This window comes from Typopeltis vanoorti, chromosome 1 (assembly GCF_054136105.1).
Source record: "Typopeltis vanoorti isolate ZY-2024b chromosome 1, IOZ_Tvanoo_1.0, whole genome shotgun sequence".
In the NCBI taxonomy this organism is placed as follows: Eukaryota; Metazoa; Arthropoda; class Arachnida; order Uropygi; family Thelyphonidae; genus Typopeltis; species Typopeltis vanoorti.
In genome coordinates this window covers 86,566,497-86,587,104 of record NC_143549.1, presented here as the reverse complement: position 1 = coordinate 86,587,104, position 20,608 = coordinate 86,566,497, and the positions used below count along the sequence as shown (strand labels likewise).

Genomic DNA, 20,608 nt, shown 5'->3' with positions numbered 1-20,608 from the left:
TGGCCATATTGCCAGATGCAGTGATGGGAGATGGACTAGAAAAACAACAGAGTGGAGACCAATGGATGGAGCAAGACAAAGAGGAAGACCGAGAAGAAGGTAGAGAGATGAACTGGAACAAATTGTAGGAGTGAGATGGATGGGAGAAGCAGAAAACTGAGTGATCTGGAAAATCATGGGGGGGGGGATCTTCATCCAGCAGTGGACAGAACCAGAAGGTCGAAGAAGAAGAAGACTGGTTCTTGGTTTAATTCTTTCATAATTTCTTCGTTTCTTTTGTGATCAAATAGGGTATACTTTGCAGTTTTTCCCATAAACTTCATTTCTGCTGTTGTTAATCTTTGTTTGTCCTTTTGTTTTATTGTCCAGATTTCGCTTCCATACATTAAGACTGGTAGGGCTAATGTATTGTATACTTTTAGTCTGGTTTGTTTTTGAACTAGGTTTGGTTTAAATATAGAGTTAATTACACCTGTTAATTTTAAATATTTTGCAATTTTTACGTTTATATCTTTTTCAGATGTGATCATACATCCTAGGTAGTTAAATGAATTCACCTGTTCTAAGATCTTGTTATCTATTACTATTTTAGTTCTTACTGGATCTTGTCCTTTAAAGACCATAGTTTTTGATTTTTCTGTTGATATTATCATACCATAATCTTTGGATATCTCATTTAGATCAAAAATAGCTTTCTGTAAGTTATCTTCAGAATTTGTAATTATTATTTGGTCGTCGGCAGAGAGGAGATTGTTTAAGTTTACTGTAGGAGAAAGTTTAATTCCTTGATGTAAATTTTTATTCCATTTTATTATTATTTCATTTAAGTAGATATTAAAAAGAGTTGCTGAGAGGGGACATCCCTGTCGGACCCCTTGGTTTATCTCTCTCGTATATGATAACTCGTGATTTAATCTTATTTGTATTTGATTATTTTCATATATACTTGTGATAAGTTTTAGAATATTATTTGGTATTTGTCTTTCTTTTAATATGTTAAATAATATGTTTCTTTTAACTTTGTCAAATGCTTTTCAAAGTCAATAAATGCAATATGTGTTTCTAAATTGTATTCTCTTCTTTTCTCTATCTTATACACTTACTTATCACATTTCTAATAATGCAAAGATTATACTCTTGTGTATCATTCTAATATGTTGCATGTGTCACACACAGTTTCTGCAGTTCACTAAATCTTCTTTCAATTCCTGCATCTCACTGATTACCACTTGTTTACTGTCACTGCACCATTTTGCTTAACAGTGAGCTTCTGTACCGATGGTACAGACAATATTCTTTTAGTTGGTAGGAATGTTTCAATCTCATCTTGGACACAATGAACCTTTATAAGGGCTTTCATTTGAAGATGAATTAGCCAGTCCTATATGGAGGTAGCAGGGTTTTCTATCCTGCATAGCAGTCAATGAAGATAGCACACACACACACACACACACACACACACACACACACACACACACACACACACACACACACACACACACACACACACACACACACACAATTAACAGACATAACACCACTCTCACAGTTTCGGTTTGTTTCGATCATAACAGAAAACAGCAGCTTATCACACACTTACTCTCCTGTTTACCAAAAATAATGAAATACCGAGAGTTAGCATAATCAAAAGAATTTTAAAAATGGAGAGAAACTCAGATAAAAAACAACTTTATTAGTGTAGAATTTTAATCCAAGTATCATAGGCATTGTCAGTACAAGATTAAATATATTAACTGATATTAAAGATAATTGATAAAGACTCTAAAAAGTTAGGAAAGATTAGCTGATTTGTAAAGTACTATCTCCCATGAAGGGGACAGACGTAAGCAGTCGGATCTGTTTAAATTAGGAGAATGAAGCAGAGGTCACGTTTCTTTATAAAGGCATTCCACGAGGAACCGACTTTTGTGAAGAACTCTATGTCTACTGAAGATGGAATGTTCTGCAAGTCCAGACTTTTCAGGTTTAAAGTATTCAATATAAGATTGGTGTTCTTCTAGCCGAATAGAGGCAGACTCCCCATTTGTCCAAAATAAGATAATCCACAAGAGTATGGAATCTGGTAGACACCTGGATGATTAAGATGTGGAAGCTTGTCCTTAGGAGAAGTGAGAAAGGTGGAGATTTTTTCTAAACGGTCGAAAGGCAACAAAAATATTCAGTGGTTTTAAAAGTTTTGCTATATGTTCACTGATGCCTTGTACATAAGGGATAGGAATGAGCGTTATTTCTTCTGTGTTTGAAGAGGAAGACATTAAAACTACTCAAAGTTCTTTTAATGAAGCAATTCTTATAACCATCAGATAGAAAGGAAAAAGTTATATATTGTAGTTCTTTCTGTAAAGATTGTCTGAAGAACAAAAGGAGTGGGCCCGATGAACCAATGTTTTAATAGTTCCTGCCTTTTGACTGGGATGGTGATGAGATTCCGCATGGATAATATAATGGCCTGTATGAGTCTTCTTTCTATAAACTGAGAAATGTAGGTTACCATCTTTCATAACATAGACAGGGGGGTATTCGATCCTTATCCCAAAAAACAGCCAACAGATTACGTTTTGAATGTGCAAAAATTCTTTTTAATGCCAAGCCTCCTCGTCCTAATCTTTCTTACTCTGAGTTTAAAGCATTGAAATCACTGAAGAATAACAATAATTTAATTATTATGAAAGCTGATAAGGGGAAGGCTGTAGTGATTCAAGATAGGAAGGAATACGAGAGAAAAATGTCTCTTTTACTTTGCGACTGTTCAACTTATAGGATCTTACCTGGAGTCAATTGAAGAGACTTAATTCTCTTATAGATAATGTATCTACATGGAATGAAGATCAAAAGAAAAAACTTAAAACCTTCTTCGATCGTCCACCTAGATTGTATGGTCTTCCAAAAGTTCATAAACCAGGCATTCCGTCTAAGACCAGTCGTAGATTGTATAGCTTGCCCCACTTACAAAATCTCAAAATTTTTATCAAATTTACTCTCCTCTTCAACTAGAAGAACTGATACTTATATAAAAAATACTTTGGATTACAAAAATAAAATTTCAAATCTTTATTTGGATGTTTCTGATATCATGATCAGTTTAGATGTTGTTTCTTTATTTACAAATGTGCCTCTTTCTGAACGCATTGAATTACTACAACAGGAATATCCTTCAGACACTGTAAACGTATTCGATTTTGTAATACATTCTGGTTATTTTTCCTTTAAAAATAAGTTGTATCAACAAATTGAAGGAAGAACAGCAATGGGCAATCCTCTTTTCCTGCTATCTCCAATTTCTTTATGGAACATTTTGAACAACGTATCTTTGACAACATTTCTCCCAGACCTGCACATTGGTTCAGATATGTCGATGACATTTTTGCTGTTTGGAATGGCTCTTCGGATGAACTTCAACAATTTCTCACTAAGTTAAACGCATTTCATACTAGGATCAAGTTTATCCTAGAAGTAGAATCAAATAAGCAGTTAGCCTTTTAGATCTTCTAATTCCTCGCCAACCAGATGGTAACCTACATTTCTCAGTTTATAGAAAGAAGACTCATACAGGCCATTATATCCATGCAGAATCTCATCACCATCCCAGTCAAAAGGCAGGAACTATTATAACACTGGTTTATCAGGCCCACTCCTTTTGTTCTTCAGACGATCTTTTACAGAAAGAACTACAATATATAACTTCTTTCTTTCTATCTAATGGTTATAAGAATTGCTTCATTAAAAGAACTTTGAGTAGTTTTAATATATCTTCCTCTTCAAACACAGAAGAAATAACGCACATTCCTATCCCTTATGTACAAGGCATCAGTGAACGTATAGCAAAACTTTTAAAACCACTGAATATTTTTGTTGCCTTTCGACCGTTTAGAAAAATCTCCACCTTTCTCACTTCTCCTAAGGAGAAGCTTCCACATCTTAATCATCCAGGTGTCTACCAGATTCCGTGCTCTTGTGGATTATCTTATTTCGGACAAACAAGAAGATCTGACTCTATTCGGCTAGAAGAACACCAATCTTATATTGAATACTTTAAACCTGAAAAGTCTGGACTTGCAGAACATGCCATCTTCAGTAGACATAGAGTTCATTGGAGAAAGACAAGAGTTCTTCACAAAAGTCGGTTCCTCATGGAACGCCTTTATAAAGAAACATGTTAAACTCTGCCTCATTCTCCTAACTTAAACAGATCCGACTGCTTACATCTGTCCCCTTTATGGGAGATAGTACTTTACAAATCAGCTAATCTTTCCTAACTTTTTATTGTATTGAATTTTTTTTTTTAAAGGAAATTTATTGACCTTTTTAGTTATCTTACACCAGCTACTTAGGTGGCACTTTTTGGAATTGTCAGTTATTGTTTAATTTGAGCTTAATATGTACTGACGATGCCTGTGACACACAGGCGAAATTATACTATCAAATAATCTTTGCACATGAGTTTTTTCCGTTATTAATTTTGGAAAATATATATTTCATGAACAACATACACCATTTTAATTTCTTTAACACATTTAAAAGATAAGAGATACACAATTTTTTCAAAATAACTGAAAATTCGTTTAAATATTCAAAATACTCACCATCAGCTCAAATACATGAGCAACATCTCTCCTCGAATAATCTACAAACTGAAAAGCATAAGGCAAGCAAAATGTTTTCTGAATCTTATTATATTATCATCCACATTTCCACCATGTTTATGGTTTGCAACTATAAGCATGATTTTTCAATTTTACTTTTTTGCTCACATTTAATCTCACACTGATTTATGATAATGTGGGGAGAGGGGGGGGTTTGCACTATCACTAAACATCTTTCTGATATTTGGTGCAACATAATCTTTCAACATTTTGTGATAATTTTTGCCATTAACAGTACCATCGAATCGATAAGATGCAATTATTCCATGTGATGAGATTCCCATTCACACAGTGATCTCAGGTAGACTGACATCCTTCTGAAGAGTGACATGTGACTTTTAGTAGCCCAGATATTTATCTTTGCTATATTGTTGTTTCTCATGAACTCAAGTGAGTCAATCCCTGTCCATTACATCTTGTTTACTATCTACTGAAAGTTAGCAGTCTCCAAATGCAAAATGAAATCTTGTTACCAAAACTGACAACTTATATTAAAATATAGTACGTGAGATAATATACAGTATCCTATACTCTTGTAATAACACCTTACCTAAGTCAAACAGAAATGTACAAGAACCGAGGGCAAAACAATACACCAAATATTATTAACAGATGTTAGTAATATTTGGTTATTCTTGAAAACCGACACACAATCCAGAAAAAAGAAACACACTTTGTATTATTTATATTGATATGCAGATCACTAAAAGTGAAACGAATAATACAAACTAAAAGGAGAGGCTGAAAATCTCATATGCTGCAGTATCAAGTATCTTCAAAAATATTTTTACAATAAAAATTTTTGAACCCTATTTTTTGTAAATTTTTTGAAGATTTTTAACAATAGCCAGTCCAGATGGTGCCCACAAATATAAATAGATTGTCATCACTGAGCTCTTAGTTAAATCAGGAGCAAAAAGACAGTGGAAATTCAAAATTTTTAATGTGTATGGTGCAGAAAATAGATTTCGGCAATGTTAACCCAAGAATGAAAACAGAGGCTACTTCTTCAGAAAATTGACAGAAATTTTCTATGGAGACAGAATGCATGGAGGATTCCATAGTTAGATGATTAGTTAATGAGAGAGTTGATAAGGTCTGCCAGGAGAGAGAATGAGTAGGATAATTCAGGCATTGGATATGAGGAAAAAAACAAGCGAGATAAATGCTCAGTGATGGTTGTGGGGACAAATGATCTAAGTAGACATAAGGTATTTGAAAGCTGTATATAAGGGTGCAGTATCCCAATAGGAAGGACACTAGTGGTGCACTACAGGGGTCAGTTTTGGGACCATTGTTGTTGTTCAGTTTCTATGTTAATGATATTGGGATGGGTTTAATTAGTGATATATAGCTGTTTGCAGATGATACAAAATTGGGGAGAGCAATGCAAAGTCAAACAGATGTTATGGCCTTACAGGAGGAATTGAATAGTTGCATGAATGGGCAAGTATGTGGAACTGTCAGTTCAATGTTGCAAAGTGTAAGGTTTTGAGATTTGGTAAGCAACAATGGGATGCAAAGTATACACTTGGTGGGAAACTTTAATGGAAGTAGAGGATATGAGAGAGATCTGGGAGTGGTGGTAGTGGGCAAAGACCTGAAATTCAGGGCCACACTGCACAAGTTGTGAAGATGTCACATCGGATAATGGCAATGATGCAAAGGACCCTGACATACAGAAATAAAACTGTTATAATGCTATTGTATAAGGCTTTGATCAGGTTTCATATGGATTATTGTGCACAGTTCTGGCCATCAGGTTTTCATGGTGGTGATGAGGATATGTTGGAAAGGGTCCAGAGAAGATTCACAAAGATTGTCAGTGCTTTTTGGAATGTGGAGTACAAGGAGAGATCGAGAGAATGTAAATTGCAAAGCCTCGTGAATAGGAGGAAAAGAGGGGGGGGGATATGATTGAGACATATAAACTACTCAGGGGTTGTTATGAAGTTGACACCTAAGAGATTTTTCATAGAATGAGAGAGAGAGGGGGTAGAACAAGAGATCATTGCTGGACACTGTATAAAGAGGGTGTGAGCAGAGGAGTGAGGAGGAGGTTCTTTGCATGGAGAGTGGTTGCTGAGTGCAATGCATTGCTTGAGTGTGTTGTGAATGTGGACACATTGAATCAGTTTAAGGCACAGTTGGATGAACATTGTGTGTACCTTCCATGATTAGTCTCTGACTTCAAGGAGGTCAGATGCTAATAATAATAATAACAACAGACATAAAATAACAGGTAAGACTTGAAAATTATTAATTTGAGCCGAATTGAAATTATTCAGCAAAGTGTATGTCAAGATAGTTGGATAAAACAGAGCACTTAAAATGTTGAAAATATACTATATTCTCTTAAGCATTAACATTTGATAATTACTCTTGCTTGGGCTGAGGAGCTCTTGATAGGAATTCCTCAATTTCTGGATCAAATGGTTCATCTAATCCCTCAGTACTTTTTCTTTTTACAGAGCCTTTGTATACCTCAGTATCAAAACCTATCAGGGTCATTTCTTCTCTGAAATGAAAATATTTGTAACAAAATTACACAATAAAATATTCATACAAATTATTTTGATACAATGTAGTACAGATAAAATATATCTGAAGATTGAATATCTAAAATAAAACTGCAGGTGTTTTCAAACATTGTGCAAAAAAAAAAAAAAAAAAGACAGCACAACAATGTTAATTTTATTTACATACAAAATTTAATAACACTCTTGAGTTTCTATTTGCTTATATAAAAAATTAGACTGAAAACATTTCAGCAAAATACGAGACAAACATCATGTTCTAGATTAATCTGCAGTTCCAATTTAGATATTCAAACTAGCTAAGCTACAATAAAAACCATCCATTATTTATTGAATGACAAAAGTGTCCCAGGATGTCAAGTATCTTTATAAGGACTTTTCAGCTGAAGGTGAATTAGATGGTCTCATATGGAGGTGACATAGTTTCTTTTCTTGGAAAGGAAACTATGGTTTCTTTTCCAAGGTTTTTTACTTAAGGTTTTTCATTCCATTGCAAAAGACAGACAAACCAGTCAGGAAGTATATATATATATATCTATGGAAGTTATAAATCTTTCATTATTTTATAATCAAATAAGTTAACATGAAACTCTGAAAATAGCCAGAGGCAAAGTTAGCGTCTAAGTAGTTAGTGCCGAAGAGGACCTAAATGACACCCATTTAGGTCCTCTTGCAAAGCTACAACATAACTCCCAAACTTCGCATCATCTGCAATGATATCCTAGAAAAGCAGGTTGTGTATGGGGAAGTGATATCCTCTTCTAGGATATCACTTCCCCATACACAGCCTGCTGATACAAATCTCCAATCCAATGCACTAATCTATTATGCAATCCTACTAGTTTGTCATGTAGCAATCTATTGAAAGCCTTTGCAAAATCTAAATATACTACTGCATATGCATCCCCCTTGCCCAATGTATTTGTCACCTTGTTATAATAAGTAAGCATATTACTAAAACATGATCTTCTATAGCAAACTCATGCTGTCCATTAAACAGAATTCTATTACTGTGAACCCAGTTCAGAAGTCAACAGACTAGCTTCTCCAACATCTTGACCATAACTCCAGAAAAGCAGAATTGGCCTATAATTCAAAGTCTAAGTCTTATAATCCCCTTTATGAAGCAGAACAATTTTGCATCTTCCCATTCCTTTGGAACCTGGGATAATCTAAAATTCATGTTAAAAATGTAAGTTAGGGCTGTTAACTCCTTGGAACATTCCCTCAAGACACATGGTGATATATACCAACAAGTCTCATGGCCATGTTGCTGCCAAGTTTACTCAATTCCTCATATACCTCCTGCTCACTCACTCACCATCATTGGTTCCTCTCCAATTTTTACTGCTCAAGTTCTGTATTATGTTACAATCATAAGGTGGGATTCTTTATTGAACTGCTCATTAAATACCTCTATTATATCCTAAGTTTTCTCCCATCACCACTGACTTACATCATCCTCCCATAATCATTCTTCCTTCTACTGACCACATATCAAAAAAACTTCCTAGGATTTCTTTTAGCATCGTTTGCTAACTGGTGCTTATATCCCACTTTTGCTATGCTTACTAAGTAAGTCATCTTCCTTGCTTGCTCTTTGTACTCCTCATGTAACTGATTATCTCCACTCATGTTGTGCCACCTCCTCAATGCCTTTTTCTTCCAGATTGCATGCTTCACCTCTTCTGTCATCCATTTTACACCTACCTTATTTAATCTCTGGACCTTTGGAATACACTCAGTCATTGCCTCTGCCAGAACAAACAGCACTGATTTCCTTCCCATGCAATTCCTCATTACATGATATCACTGCAAGCTGTTTCTTTCCTGAGTTTGCCATAATCAGCCACCTTATAGATCCACCTATAGCCCTTTCTTACAAAAGTCCTGATATGGCTGACCACTCCCCAAATGATTACTTCATGATCCCTTTCATTGACCGGAGGAACATTAGACACTTCATTTTAAAATATCTTCCGATGAGATAATCACATCAAAGAACCTCGATCCAAGTGTAGCCTCTCTTACATGCTGCTTAAGAAAGTAGTATGTAAGGGAGGCTACACTTGGATCGAGGTTCTTTGATCTGTTATCTCATCAGAAGATATTATTAATCAGAAGAAATTCATTCTCTTTGGTACCAGACACTGTCTCTTCATCCCACTCTATATTACCATAATTAAAGTCACCTATAATGATCATCCTTTTCTTATTGGTGAGACCAATTTGCCTAACCTTTCATTCTTACTGCCTTCCAAATTACCACGTCACGAGCAACACCCTACTAAACATTTCATCTTGTCCACCTCCACTTCACACAATACTGCTTCAAAACCACTGTTCAGTATTTGCTCCTTACATCTCCACCTCAGATGGACACAACTCCTCTGCCATCATCAATAGCACCCATGCTTCTTTTCTGTCTTCACGAAAGACTACATATTACTTCATCTCTATTCCTGTCAAAATGTCATCCTTGCACAACCATGTCTCACTCATAACAACAATTTCAAGGTGAATGAACTCTATCAATGCTACAATTTCATTTCCCCTTGTTTCAAATATCTCTAGCATTTGTAAACATACATACTAGCTCATTTCTGTTTCCATAACCTGTCTCAGTGACCCCACTTCTCAGATATGACTTCTCCACACTTTTCCAGTCATTTCCTGTCTATCATCACTGATATTACACCCCTACACAGAACCTAAATGTCACCCCCACATCCTCGACTATCTTAATCCTTTCTTGCACACTCACATCTACTCCTGAAACCATCATCTACACTTCTCACAGAGTGTCTCCCTATCGACCCTGTGTTCCTTCTCTTCACTTGTGCTTCTCAGCTCTGTCATTCGCTTCACTTGTGCCTCTCACTTCTCCATTCATAAACTTGCCTACCTTACTCTCCTGCTCTTCCACAACACCTCTTGCTTCCTCAGGTCTTACATTCACTTCAGTAATTTTCTCTTGTGGCAACAGTTTCTTTAACTGACTCACACTAAATCCATTCAAATATAGCCCATCCCCTTTTACACAGCTTTATCTACCACTGAAATTCATCCCACACGTTCACAAAATGAACCCCTTTCTCCACACACAACTCTGCTAACATACCATTCATAATCTTCACTCGCCTTCTCAACTCATCATTATCACACCTGGGTAACAACATTGACTACTACCTTGTCTACCACTCTGTTATCTTTCACTATCCTTAACAGCCTCATGACATCCTTCCTTACATTCTTCTTATTACCAGTCAAAATGATTCATACGTGCCAACTACTACTACTCTGTTGCATGCCTTCTCTTCTCTTCTTATCCAATGATTCAACCATTCTGTTCATTTCAACTTCCAGAAACAGACTTTGTGCACCTTTTCACTCACCACACCTCTTTCATCAAATCCCAGTATATTACCACTCTGAAATCATTCAATATTTCTTTCAAATCTTTCATCTAATTCTTCCTCACATTCCCATTCAAATCTGTAATTCTCCTTAGTTCATTACTCATACGTTTAATCTCTTGTCTCATCATTACTAACTCCACTTTCATCTCTTAAATTAGTTTATCAGTGCCATTCATGCAAATCACATTTTCACTACCTTGCATGTCCACTGTCCTACCATTCACCACACATTTAAATTTCAATTTATCTGGCTATAAAATAATGAAGAATTAATAACATTCTCTACTTTTATCACTTTGCTATGTCAAACTGAGAAGCTTTTTTTTTAGGTTCTTTATTCAAGTATTATGTAAATATTTTTTTTGTTATTATTATCTGAGACCTCCAGGAAGTCAAGGACTGATCGATGGAGGACATACATAACCCACACTAGATGCTTCACATTTTCTTAAACTCATTCATATTAGATGCATTTGCTACTTCAACAGGCAACCAGTTACACTTATTCACTGCTCTGTGAGAGAATAATTTGGCATTCACCACTTTCTTAATCACACACAAATTTAACCTCCATGGATGCCAACCCCACTGCACTCTCCCCACTTTCCATATAGCTAAACCTTTCATGACAATACCCCATAATGCTCTTGCAGAAGTTTATAAACCTCCATTATATTAGCCCTCTTTCTCCTGTTTAGCAGTGTCTACAGTCCACAAACTCTCAATCTATCTTCATAATTTACACTCTACAATTCTGATATCATCTTTGTTACTGTTCTTTGCATTTCCACAGCTTTTTATTTTGTCTTTTCCAAACTCAGGAGACCCGAATCTGCACACACTAGTCCAGGTGCACTCATATCAAAACCTTGTAAAGAGGTAAAATGGTTTCCTTATCCTTACATATCAATGTTCAATTCAAGATAATTATTCTGTAAGTGGAACTTGCAATTATTTTCCATGTGACCTTTATTATTATTGTTAGCAAGTGCATAACTTTACATTTGCTAACAATGAATTGACAGCCATTCATCATTTATTCACACTTCCAGCCTATTTAAATCATTCTGCAAGTGTTATATATCAGCAGTATCCATGATTATTCTGCCTATCCTTGTGTTATCAGCAAACAACTGAACATCTCCTGTTGGGTCCTTCCCAATATCATTAATGTATAGATTGAACAACAACAATAGTCCAAAGACTGTATATATCACACAAGTATATCACGTTTTCCTTATCTGGAGGATCCTCCATGATAAAAGATATGACATACCTTTAGTAAGCACATGCTGTTACTTGCAGAGTATAACTTGTTCATCAACCCATTTCTGTATGCAAGTTCTTACCAACTCTAAAATCTTCACCAGCACTCTAGAGATACTGATAGGTTGACAGTTGGACCCACTGCTATTTGCAATAACCTTGTATATTCTTTCCATTCCTGTGGGATCTTTCCTGACAGAGACTCAAGTTCTACAACATGTCATTCTTGGGCCTAGCAAATTATACTGAACATTCCTTTAACATACATGCTGATATCCCATCTGTCCCTATTGCCAAATTCTCATCCAGGTTATTCAACAATAACCTGGATGAGAATCGCATCATAAAAGTGTATGATGAGAAGGAAGCAACTCTTCCTTCTCATCATACACTTCTATCTCCATCCAGTGTACTGGGAGCCCACTTAACCATGTTACATACACCAGGATGATAGATCTTAGTGAAGTGAGTAGTCATTATTTGAAAAATTACATCTGTTTTGGACACAAGAATGCTGGTGTATCTACAATAATCATAACTTTTCTAAGCAGTGCTTTACATATCTCATAACTCTACTCATCATTATTGTTTCAATATTCCTCCCAGTTATCTTCTACTAATGGAGCTCTTGCTTGATAAGATTGCAAATCCATTTCACTTATACCTTATTTGTTTGTTGAGTCTTGATCAGATACTGCATCATTTAAGTATCTGTTCAAAGCTTCCTATTCATTGCTGATATCATTTTCATTCAGGTGTAACAGGCGTCATGGAATCAAATGGGAGTATTCTCTTGAGTTTTTCATAATTTCAAGCTTTGTAGTTCAGGTTCAGTATGTAACCTTTCCTAATTGGTAAACCCATATACTTTACTTCCCACTTCGATATGGCATGATCACTGTCACCAACTGGTGGCAAAACAGTCACATCCTTAAGTCAGATCCTTTCTGACACCATGATCATATCTAACACTCTTTGACTTAGCATTCCTTCTTTCACATGCTGCCTGAAAAAGTTGTCTTGCAACAGCTCAATAAATTCTCCTTCATTTTTATCTCATGATAAAAAATGAAGGAGAATCAATGTTTGAACAATTTAAGTTACTCATAATGATTACTCATTTAGTGTCCATCAGGGCAATCTGGCAATGCATTTCATCATCCCAACAGCTGAACTTCTGGTATGTGCCAATACCCCCAATTTTCATCCTGTTAGCCTCAAACTCACTACTACATGGTTATTGCTTACACGTGTTTCTACCCCTAACTGTATGCAAATCAGATATCATTAGCAGATAATATCTACCCCATCTCCCTTCCTATCCTTCCTAAAAATACTATATCCTTCATACTCAATTCTTGGGTTATACATTTAACTCTGATGTATAACTAGGTTTCACTAATGCCAGTAATCTAGGGTGACAACATATTTACCAGAGCATAGAATTTAATCCCTCTGTTCATAATGCACCTAGCATGTGTATAGACATAAGTTAATTCATGACATAAAGTTACATCTACAGTCTGCTTGGTGAGGTTGAGCAATTTTTCTATTTTCTGTTTCTAGACACACACTCAAAAAAAGTCTGAAGCCAGAGTGCAGATTATCACCAATTCACCAGATTTTTAACCATGCAAAACAATATACATATTATTGTATGTTTGCACACCACAGCTGCTCATACACATTCTCATCATTCCTCTCATGATGTTCTCTGCCCTTTCATTAAATCTCTCTCTCCAAGAAATAATTTCTCCAGGCTCCTGATGCCAAATCTATTCAAGTGCAGCCCATCCCTCTTATACAAGTCTATTCTGTCACCAAACTCACTCCACACATCCAAAAACTCACGCCCATTTTTCCTACACAATCTGACCATTGAATAATTTGCTATCATAGCCCTCCTTAACTCAGTACTGTTGTATCTTGGTAATATATAATTTTAACACTTTTCTTTCTTGCTTCAACTAGGAATCCTTTCAATAGTATTATTATTATTATTAGCATCTATCCTCCATGGAAGTCAGAGACTAACTGTGGGAAGTATGTACCTCATGTACCTTAAACTGATTCAATGTGTCTACATTCACAACACACCCAGCAACCACTCTCCATGCAAAGAACCTCCTCCTCACTCCTCTGCTCGTACCCTCTTTATACAGTTTCCAGTACTGGCCTCATGTTCTATCCCCCCTCCCTCTCATTCTATGAAAAAATCTCTTCCATATTTACCTGATAACAACCCCTGACCAGCTTATATATCTCAATCATACCCCCCCCCCCTTCTCCTATTTACGAGGCTTTGTAACTTACATTCTCTCAGTCTATCTTCATACTCCACATTCCAATGACCACTAATCACCTTCGTGAATCCTCACATCCTCTCGCATACTACATTTATTGCTACTTAAATCATTAATTCCAACAAGTACTACAATTTCGTTTACTTTTCTGTTTCTCTATTACATTTGTCACATTCTATGAACACATAAGGAGGTTACATTTAATCCCCCCTACTCAACTGAAATGGATCAAATTAACCAGCTTGATTGATTTGGATCTATGGATGAAGCAACCAAGGCTATGAAGTCAGTGGATTATGTCTGTGAATTGCATGTCTTTCTGGCTAATTTGCTTGTTTTGTCAGGATGAAGAAGCCGAGTTTTCAGGAGAAAGAAAAAAAAAAGCATGCCATGTTCATGTGAGCTAACTAACTTATCTTAAACTGAAAAACCCTGATAAGCATTCTTCACATCCTATAAGGGATTCAAATCTAGGTCTTTCTGACAAAAGGGCATTACCAACTGATCTATGGAGGCTTCTGAAGCTTGGAGAGTATTTTGTTGCTTCTGATTCCAAAATATACTTTGACTTGTATGTAGCAGTTTTCTTCTATCTAATCTTGTGTGATGATGTATATAAAGTACATTCGGTCAGTCCTGATTAGCAATAATGATAGTATTGAATATATATTTTCTTATGTTTTACAAAGTGAATGCTAATAGATCTTGCTATCTCCAGAGTAGGCTAAGCAGGCACAGACCACTTCATATACTCCTGGCTGTAAGGATGGAGTTTGCCCTTAGGTGAACAGATAAGTGTTGTTAGTGTGATAGGTTTGAATGTTTCTGTTTATTAAATTCTCTAGCCACTGTTGTTTAATTTTGATGGTATATATCAGAACACAGAATTATGAGTAAATAATTATTTATTGACTTATTGCTGATATTTCGTTGATGTTATAACCAACATCATTAGAGCATAAAAACAGTTTGTCACAGTACGCGAGACTACAACAACAACATGGTGTAACAAAGGGACTAGTTTAAAATTGTAGCAACAACGCAAAGACTAAAGTCCTAAAAAAAAAAAAAAGAACAGAGAGAAAGCAGGTACTAGTTATGTCTTAAGATGACTGTCTCCCAAATCTTAGGCATATTTATACAGCCATATTTGTTGAGATTTGAAGTATGTTTCAAGGCTTCTGTGGAATATTTTTGTTTTCTTCCAGTTGATCCTGTGTGCAAGGGGGTATCCAAAGCATGATCTGCTAGGCCTGACCTGCCATAGTGCTAGATGTATCATTTATGTTCACTGATGCGGATGTCCACAGTTCTTCCTGTTTGATCGTAGTAAGCTTGATATGATAAAAGAGGGATGCTCTCGTTGGGTGAATGGGAGTTGCTAATTTGACACACACACACACACACACACACACACACACACACACACACACACACACACACACACACACACACACACACAGTCTGAATACAGTGCGTAGTTGATATTTATTGAGAATTCTAGATATCTTTTCCAATGTCATTTAATGTATGGGATGGTGACTGTTTTGTTCTCCATGGTGGATAGTAGGAGGGGTTTTCTTAAGAGCATTCAGTATTTTGTTTATCTTATGGGGGATTATAGCCACTGGCCAAGAAGGTGTGGCATAAGTGAGCCAGTTCAGCAGCAAGAGCATTGTCATTGGAACAGATTGCTCTCGCTCTGTGGGTTAGCGTTTTTAAGATACCATACTGTTGAGAAAGGTGATGGTGTGATTGTTTGTGTAAATATCTCCCTGTATTATCCCCCCTCCCAGCCAACTTTTACATAGAACACCTGGAAAAACTAGCTATCAATACAACCACTCTCAAACCAACACTTTGGCTATGCTATGTGCTTGCTATTTGGTCACTGGTCCAGGTACATTGGATACATTCTTAGTGCATTTAAATAGCCAACATCCAAAAATCCACTTCACAACGGAACTGGAAGCAAATAACTGTCTGCCCTTCCTGGATACACTAATCACACATCTTCCAGATGGTTTCTTATCATTCTCAGTTTTTAGAAAACCCACACATACAGGGAGATATTTACACAAACAATCACACCATCACCCTTCTGAACAGTATGGTATCTTAAAAATGCTAACCCACAGAGCGCAAACAATCTGTTGAGCCAGTTCAGCAGCAAGATCAATGACAATGACCTTGCTGCTGAACTAGCTCACTTATGCCACACCTTCTTGGTTAATGGCTATAATCCCCATAAGATAAACAAAATACTAAATGCTCCTAAGAAACCCCCTCCCACTATCCACCATGGAGAACTACAACAAAACAGTCACCATCCCATACATTAGAGGCACATTGGAAAATATATCTAGAATTCTCAATAAACATCACCTATGCACTATATTCAGATCGTGTCAAATTAGCAACTCTTATCCATTCACCCAAGGACAGCATCCCTCCTTTATCATATTCAGGAGTCTATGAAGTACCCTGCTCATGTGATCAAGCTTACTACGGTCAAACAGGAAGAACTGTGGACATCTGCATCAGTTCATATAAATGATACATCTAGCACTATGGCAAGTCGGGCCTAGCAGACTATGCTTTGGATAACCCTACATACAGGATCAACTTGAAGGAAACAAAAGTACTCCACAGAAGCTTTCAGAGAGATTGTTCTGTCTGAAACAACTGCTAATGCATCTGCTAATGCTACTCCGAATCTCAACAAATATGGCTGTATAAATTTGCTTAAGATTTGGGAGACAGTCATCTTAAGACATAACTAGTACCTGCTTTCTCTCTCTGTTTTTTTATTTTATTTTATTTTTTTTTAGGACTTTAGTCTTTGTGTTGCTACAAGTTAAAGCTTAAACTAGTCCCTTTGTTACACCATGTTGTTATAGGCTCGAGTACTGTGACAAACTGTGTTTTTGTGCTTTGAAGATGCTGGTTATAACACCAGCGAAATATCAGCAATAAGTCAATAAATAATTATTTACTTATAATTCTGTGTTCTGATATATGCCATCAAAATTAAACATGTACGATGAACACATAAGCCTTTCTACACGTTTCTAGCTATTTTTGGAAGTGCCTCAGATATAGAGAATAGGGATAGTTATTGAGGTCTTATGTATTAAGGAAGAGAGGAGGGAATTGATTTTTTACGTAACTGGGTAAAACTGTATGTGAAGGCAGGCAAGTTCTCAGGATGTGTGTCATTAGAACAGATAACTCTGGTTATATGCATCCATGTTTTCAAGGCCACCATATTGCTGAACGGTATAATGCTGATTGCCAGGGTAAATATTTACCAGAGTATATGCTAATAAGTTTCTAGTTATACCAGGACTTCTTTAATTAGAAACTTATAATGCACTGTTTGAAAGGTATGTGACTAGTATGTCAAGGAAGGGCAGACAGTAATCTGATTTGTTTTCTATTGGGAAATGTATTTCAGGACATTAGTAATTTCAATGCAGTAAAAATGCATCTAATTAATCTAGGCCATGAGGCCAAATAGCAAATACATCATCTATAGGCTTGGTAAGGGAATCCCACAAGAGCACGAGTATCTGAAAACAAACCCCAACTCAACATCACCAGAGTTAAAGATCGGTACTATCAACATAAGAAGCCTGAATGGCAAAGAAATGGAGCTAGCTGAGGAATTAGATAAGTACCGGATCGACATAATAGGGGTGAATGAAACAAAAAAGACCAAAACTGGTGAGATCTTTCTGAGCAATAAATACAAAATGTTATTCAGGCAATGACAATCAAGGAAAAGAAGGAGTAGCCATAGTATTCAACACTAAATACGAGGCTAATCTTCTTGAATGGCAGTCAGTCTCAAGTAGAGTAATGTGGGCAAATATGAGAATGGGGAACTGGACAATAAGACTTATTTGTGCCTATGGTCCCACAGAAGGTTCTACTAAGGTAGAAGCGGAGGAATTTTTTGATGCTTCAGAAAAAACAACTGACACAATGAAAAAGGAAAAGTTGGTCCTTGTTGGGGATGGAGGAAAGAGTGCCGTAAAAGGAGTTAGAGATGATAAAGGTGACATGAAAACTGGAGAAAAAGATATCCTTGAAGTATGGAGTAATTACTTTGAAAAACTGCTAAATGAAACAAGCACTGATGACAGACAGCACAGTGGTAAAAAACACTGACCAGTCATGCAGTCAGGAATACATATCCATACTTGAAGTAGAAAAAGCCATCAAAGGCTTGAAATGTGGAAAGGCAGCAGGAGTAGACGATATTCGACCAGAAATGCTGAAGTATGGTTGAATAAGAGTCTTACAGTGGCTGCACTGCATAGTTCAGAAAGTCTGGACAGAGGGATGAATTCCCGATGATTGGAGTAGAGCTCTCATAGTACCCATATATAAAAAGGGAAATAAAACTGAATGTGAGAATTACAGAGGTATTTCCCTACTGAGTGTTCCTGGCAAGATCTATACAAGTATACTTGAGAAACGGTTGAGAAGAATTGTGAAAGCAAAGCTTGGTGAAGAACAAGCTGGATTCAGGCCAAACAGAGGCTGTCAGGATCAGATCTTCACTTTGCGACAAATAGTCGAGAGAGCATGGGAATATAACAAAGATCTGTATTTAAGTTTTGTCGATTTGGAAAAGGCATATGATAAGGTGCCAAGAGAGAAGCTATTCAATACGCTGCAGTTATATGGCGTCAATGGGGCATTATATCAAGCAATACTTAGTCTTTATTTGAGTTGAAAGTCAGCAGTTAGGATTGAAGGAAGTACAGGAAGATGGTTTAATGTTAAATCTGGTGTGAGACAAGGATGTACGTTATCCCCTCTGTTATTCATTATCTATATGGATCACATTATGAAGGAAAGTGGTATTAAACATGATATCAAAATTGGAGATGTTAATGTCAGCTCTTTGCTTTATGTGGATGATGTTATACTTCTAAATAAATCCGCTACAAGTCTCCAAGATTTTCTGACTAAATGGAATAGTTGTTGTAATAGATATGGTATGAAGGTCAGCAATAAAAAGACAAAGACAATGAAAATTGGCAGAATCATTGAAAATGTCAACTGTGTTGTGAATGGAGAACCTGTGGAACAAGCAAAACATTTCAGCTACTTAGGCACGATTTTTACTGAAGATGGTAAATTAAATACAGAAATAGACAACAGAATCAGCAAAGCTGGTATGGTGGGAAGTCAATTGAATAAATTCATATGGAATAAGAGAGAAATTAGTCGGAACACTAAATTAGCTGTATACAAGACAATGTTCAAACCAGTTTTAACTTATGGATCTGAGAGCTGGGTCAGAAGTAAAACACTTGACCAAAGACTAGAGACTGCAGATATGAGAATCCTGAGAAAGATTATAGGTGTGAACAGATGGTATCAATGGCAATATCATATTAAAAACGAGGATATTAGGAAAGAACTTGATATTGTCAGCATTCAGGAATGCGTTAGCACAGCTAATCTCAGGTGGTATGGTCACCTAAACAGAATGGGCAAGGAAAGATTAGTAAAACAAGTGTTCTCTGCCAGGTTGGCAGCAAAACGACCCAGAGGAAGACCAAGATGTAGGTGGATTGATACGGTACAAAGTGCCTTAGACGATAGAAATATAAGATCTGATAATGTTGGAGTCTTGACAAGTAACAGACTGATTTGGAGGAAAATTGTAGATAGGAAGTTAGTAATGATATAATTTTTTCATGTAGTACTATCATATCCTGTACACCCCTTGTGGGTACATGGCAGGAATTTGATGATGATGATGATGATGATAGGCTTGGGAAGGGAATCCCACCAGAGCAAGAATACGTCACCAATTTTACAGCATGAGTCTTTTGCAGAGTCTTGCAAAATTAGTCATTTTGCCAGGTCAGCTAAGAATAGGTTAAATGATTAACCTATTTAGAATTGTAAGATGCTTTCCAGATTCACAAGAAACGCTGTGCATTTGAAACTTTACATAAAATCTGATAAAAATAAACAAGCTCAGCTTTAAGAGCACAGCTAGGAGTCAGGGTTAACGATAAGTAAATACAATCAATACTTGAAAAAAGATAATTTAATGAAGAAAACATTAATTTTTTTTATAATATCAATGGGCAACTTGGCAATGTTTTTCCTTGACCAGCTTGTCAATGTTGGAAGTCATTATGTGTAGAGTACTCTCAAGATCTGTAATCCGAGTTCTTGTCTTGGACTTCACGTGCTTCATTCTGGAGAAGAATTGCTCACATACGTATGTGCTTCCTAACAAAGTGCACATCTTAGTATGCCCCCATGCTAACAAAGCGCACAACTTAGCATGCTGGCGAAGATTAGGGAATGCATCCTCAGAAATGTAGTCTTTGTAAAATGTAAGCAAGGACACAATGAATATTTTTTCTCTCAAAGAAGAGTTGTTT

The 20,608-nt window shown here is 36.3% G+C and overlaps 1 protein-coding gene across 1 annotated transcript in view; it reads right to left on the bottom strand.

The window, feature by feature from the left end:
* Positions 1 to 20,608, bottom strand: part of LOC150110175 (uncharacterized) — a 525,668-nt gene that overhangs the window by 129,061 nt on the left and 375,999 nt on the right. The window contains exon 16 of the mRNA XM_090391921.1: positions 7,045 to 7,182. Within this exon, the coding sequence (XP_090248047.1) occupies positions 7,045 to 7,182 (138 nt within the window). The remainder of the gene's footprint in view (positions 1 to 7,044; positions 7,183 to 20,608) is intronic.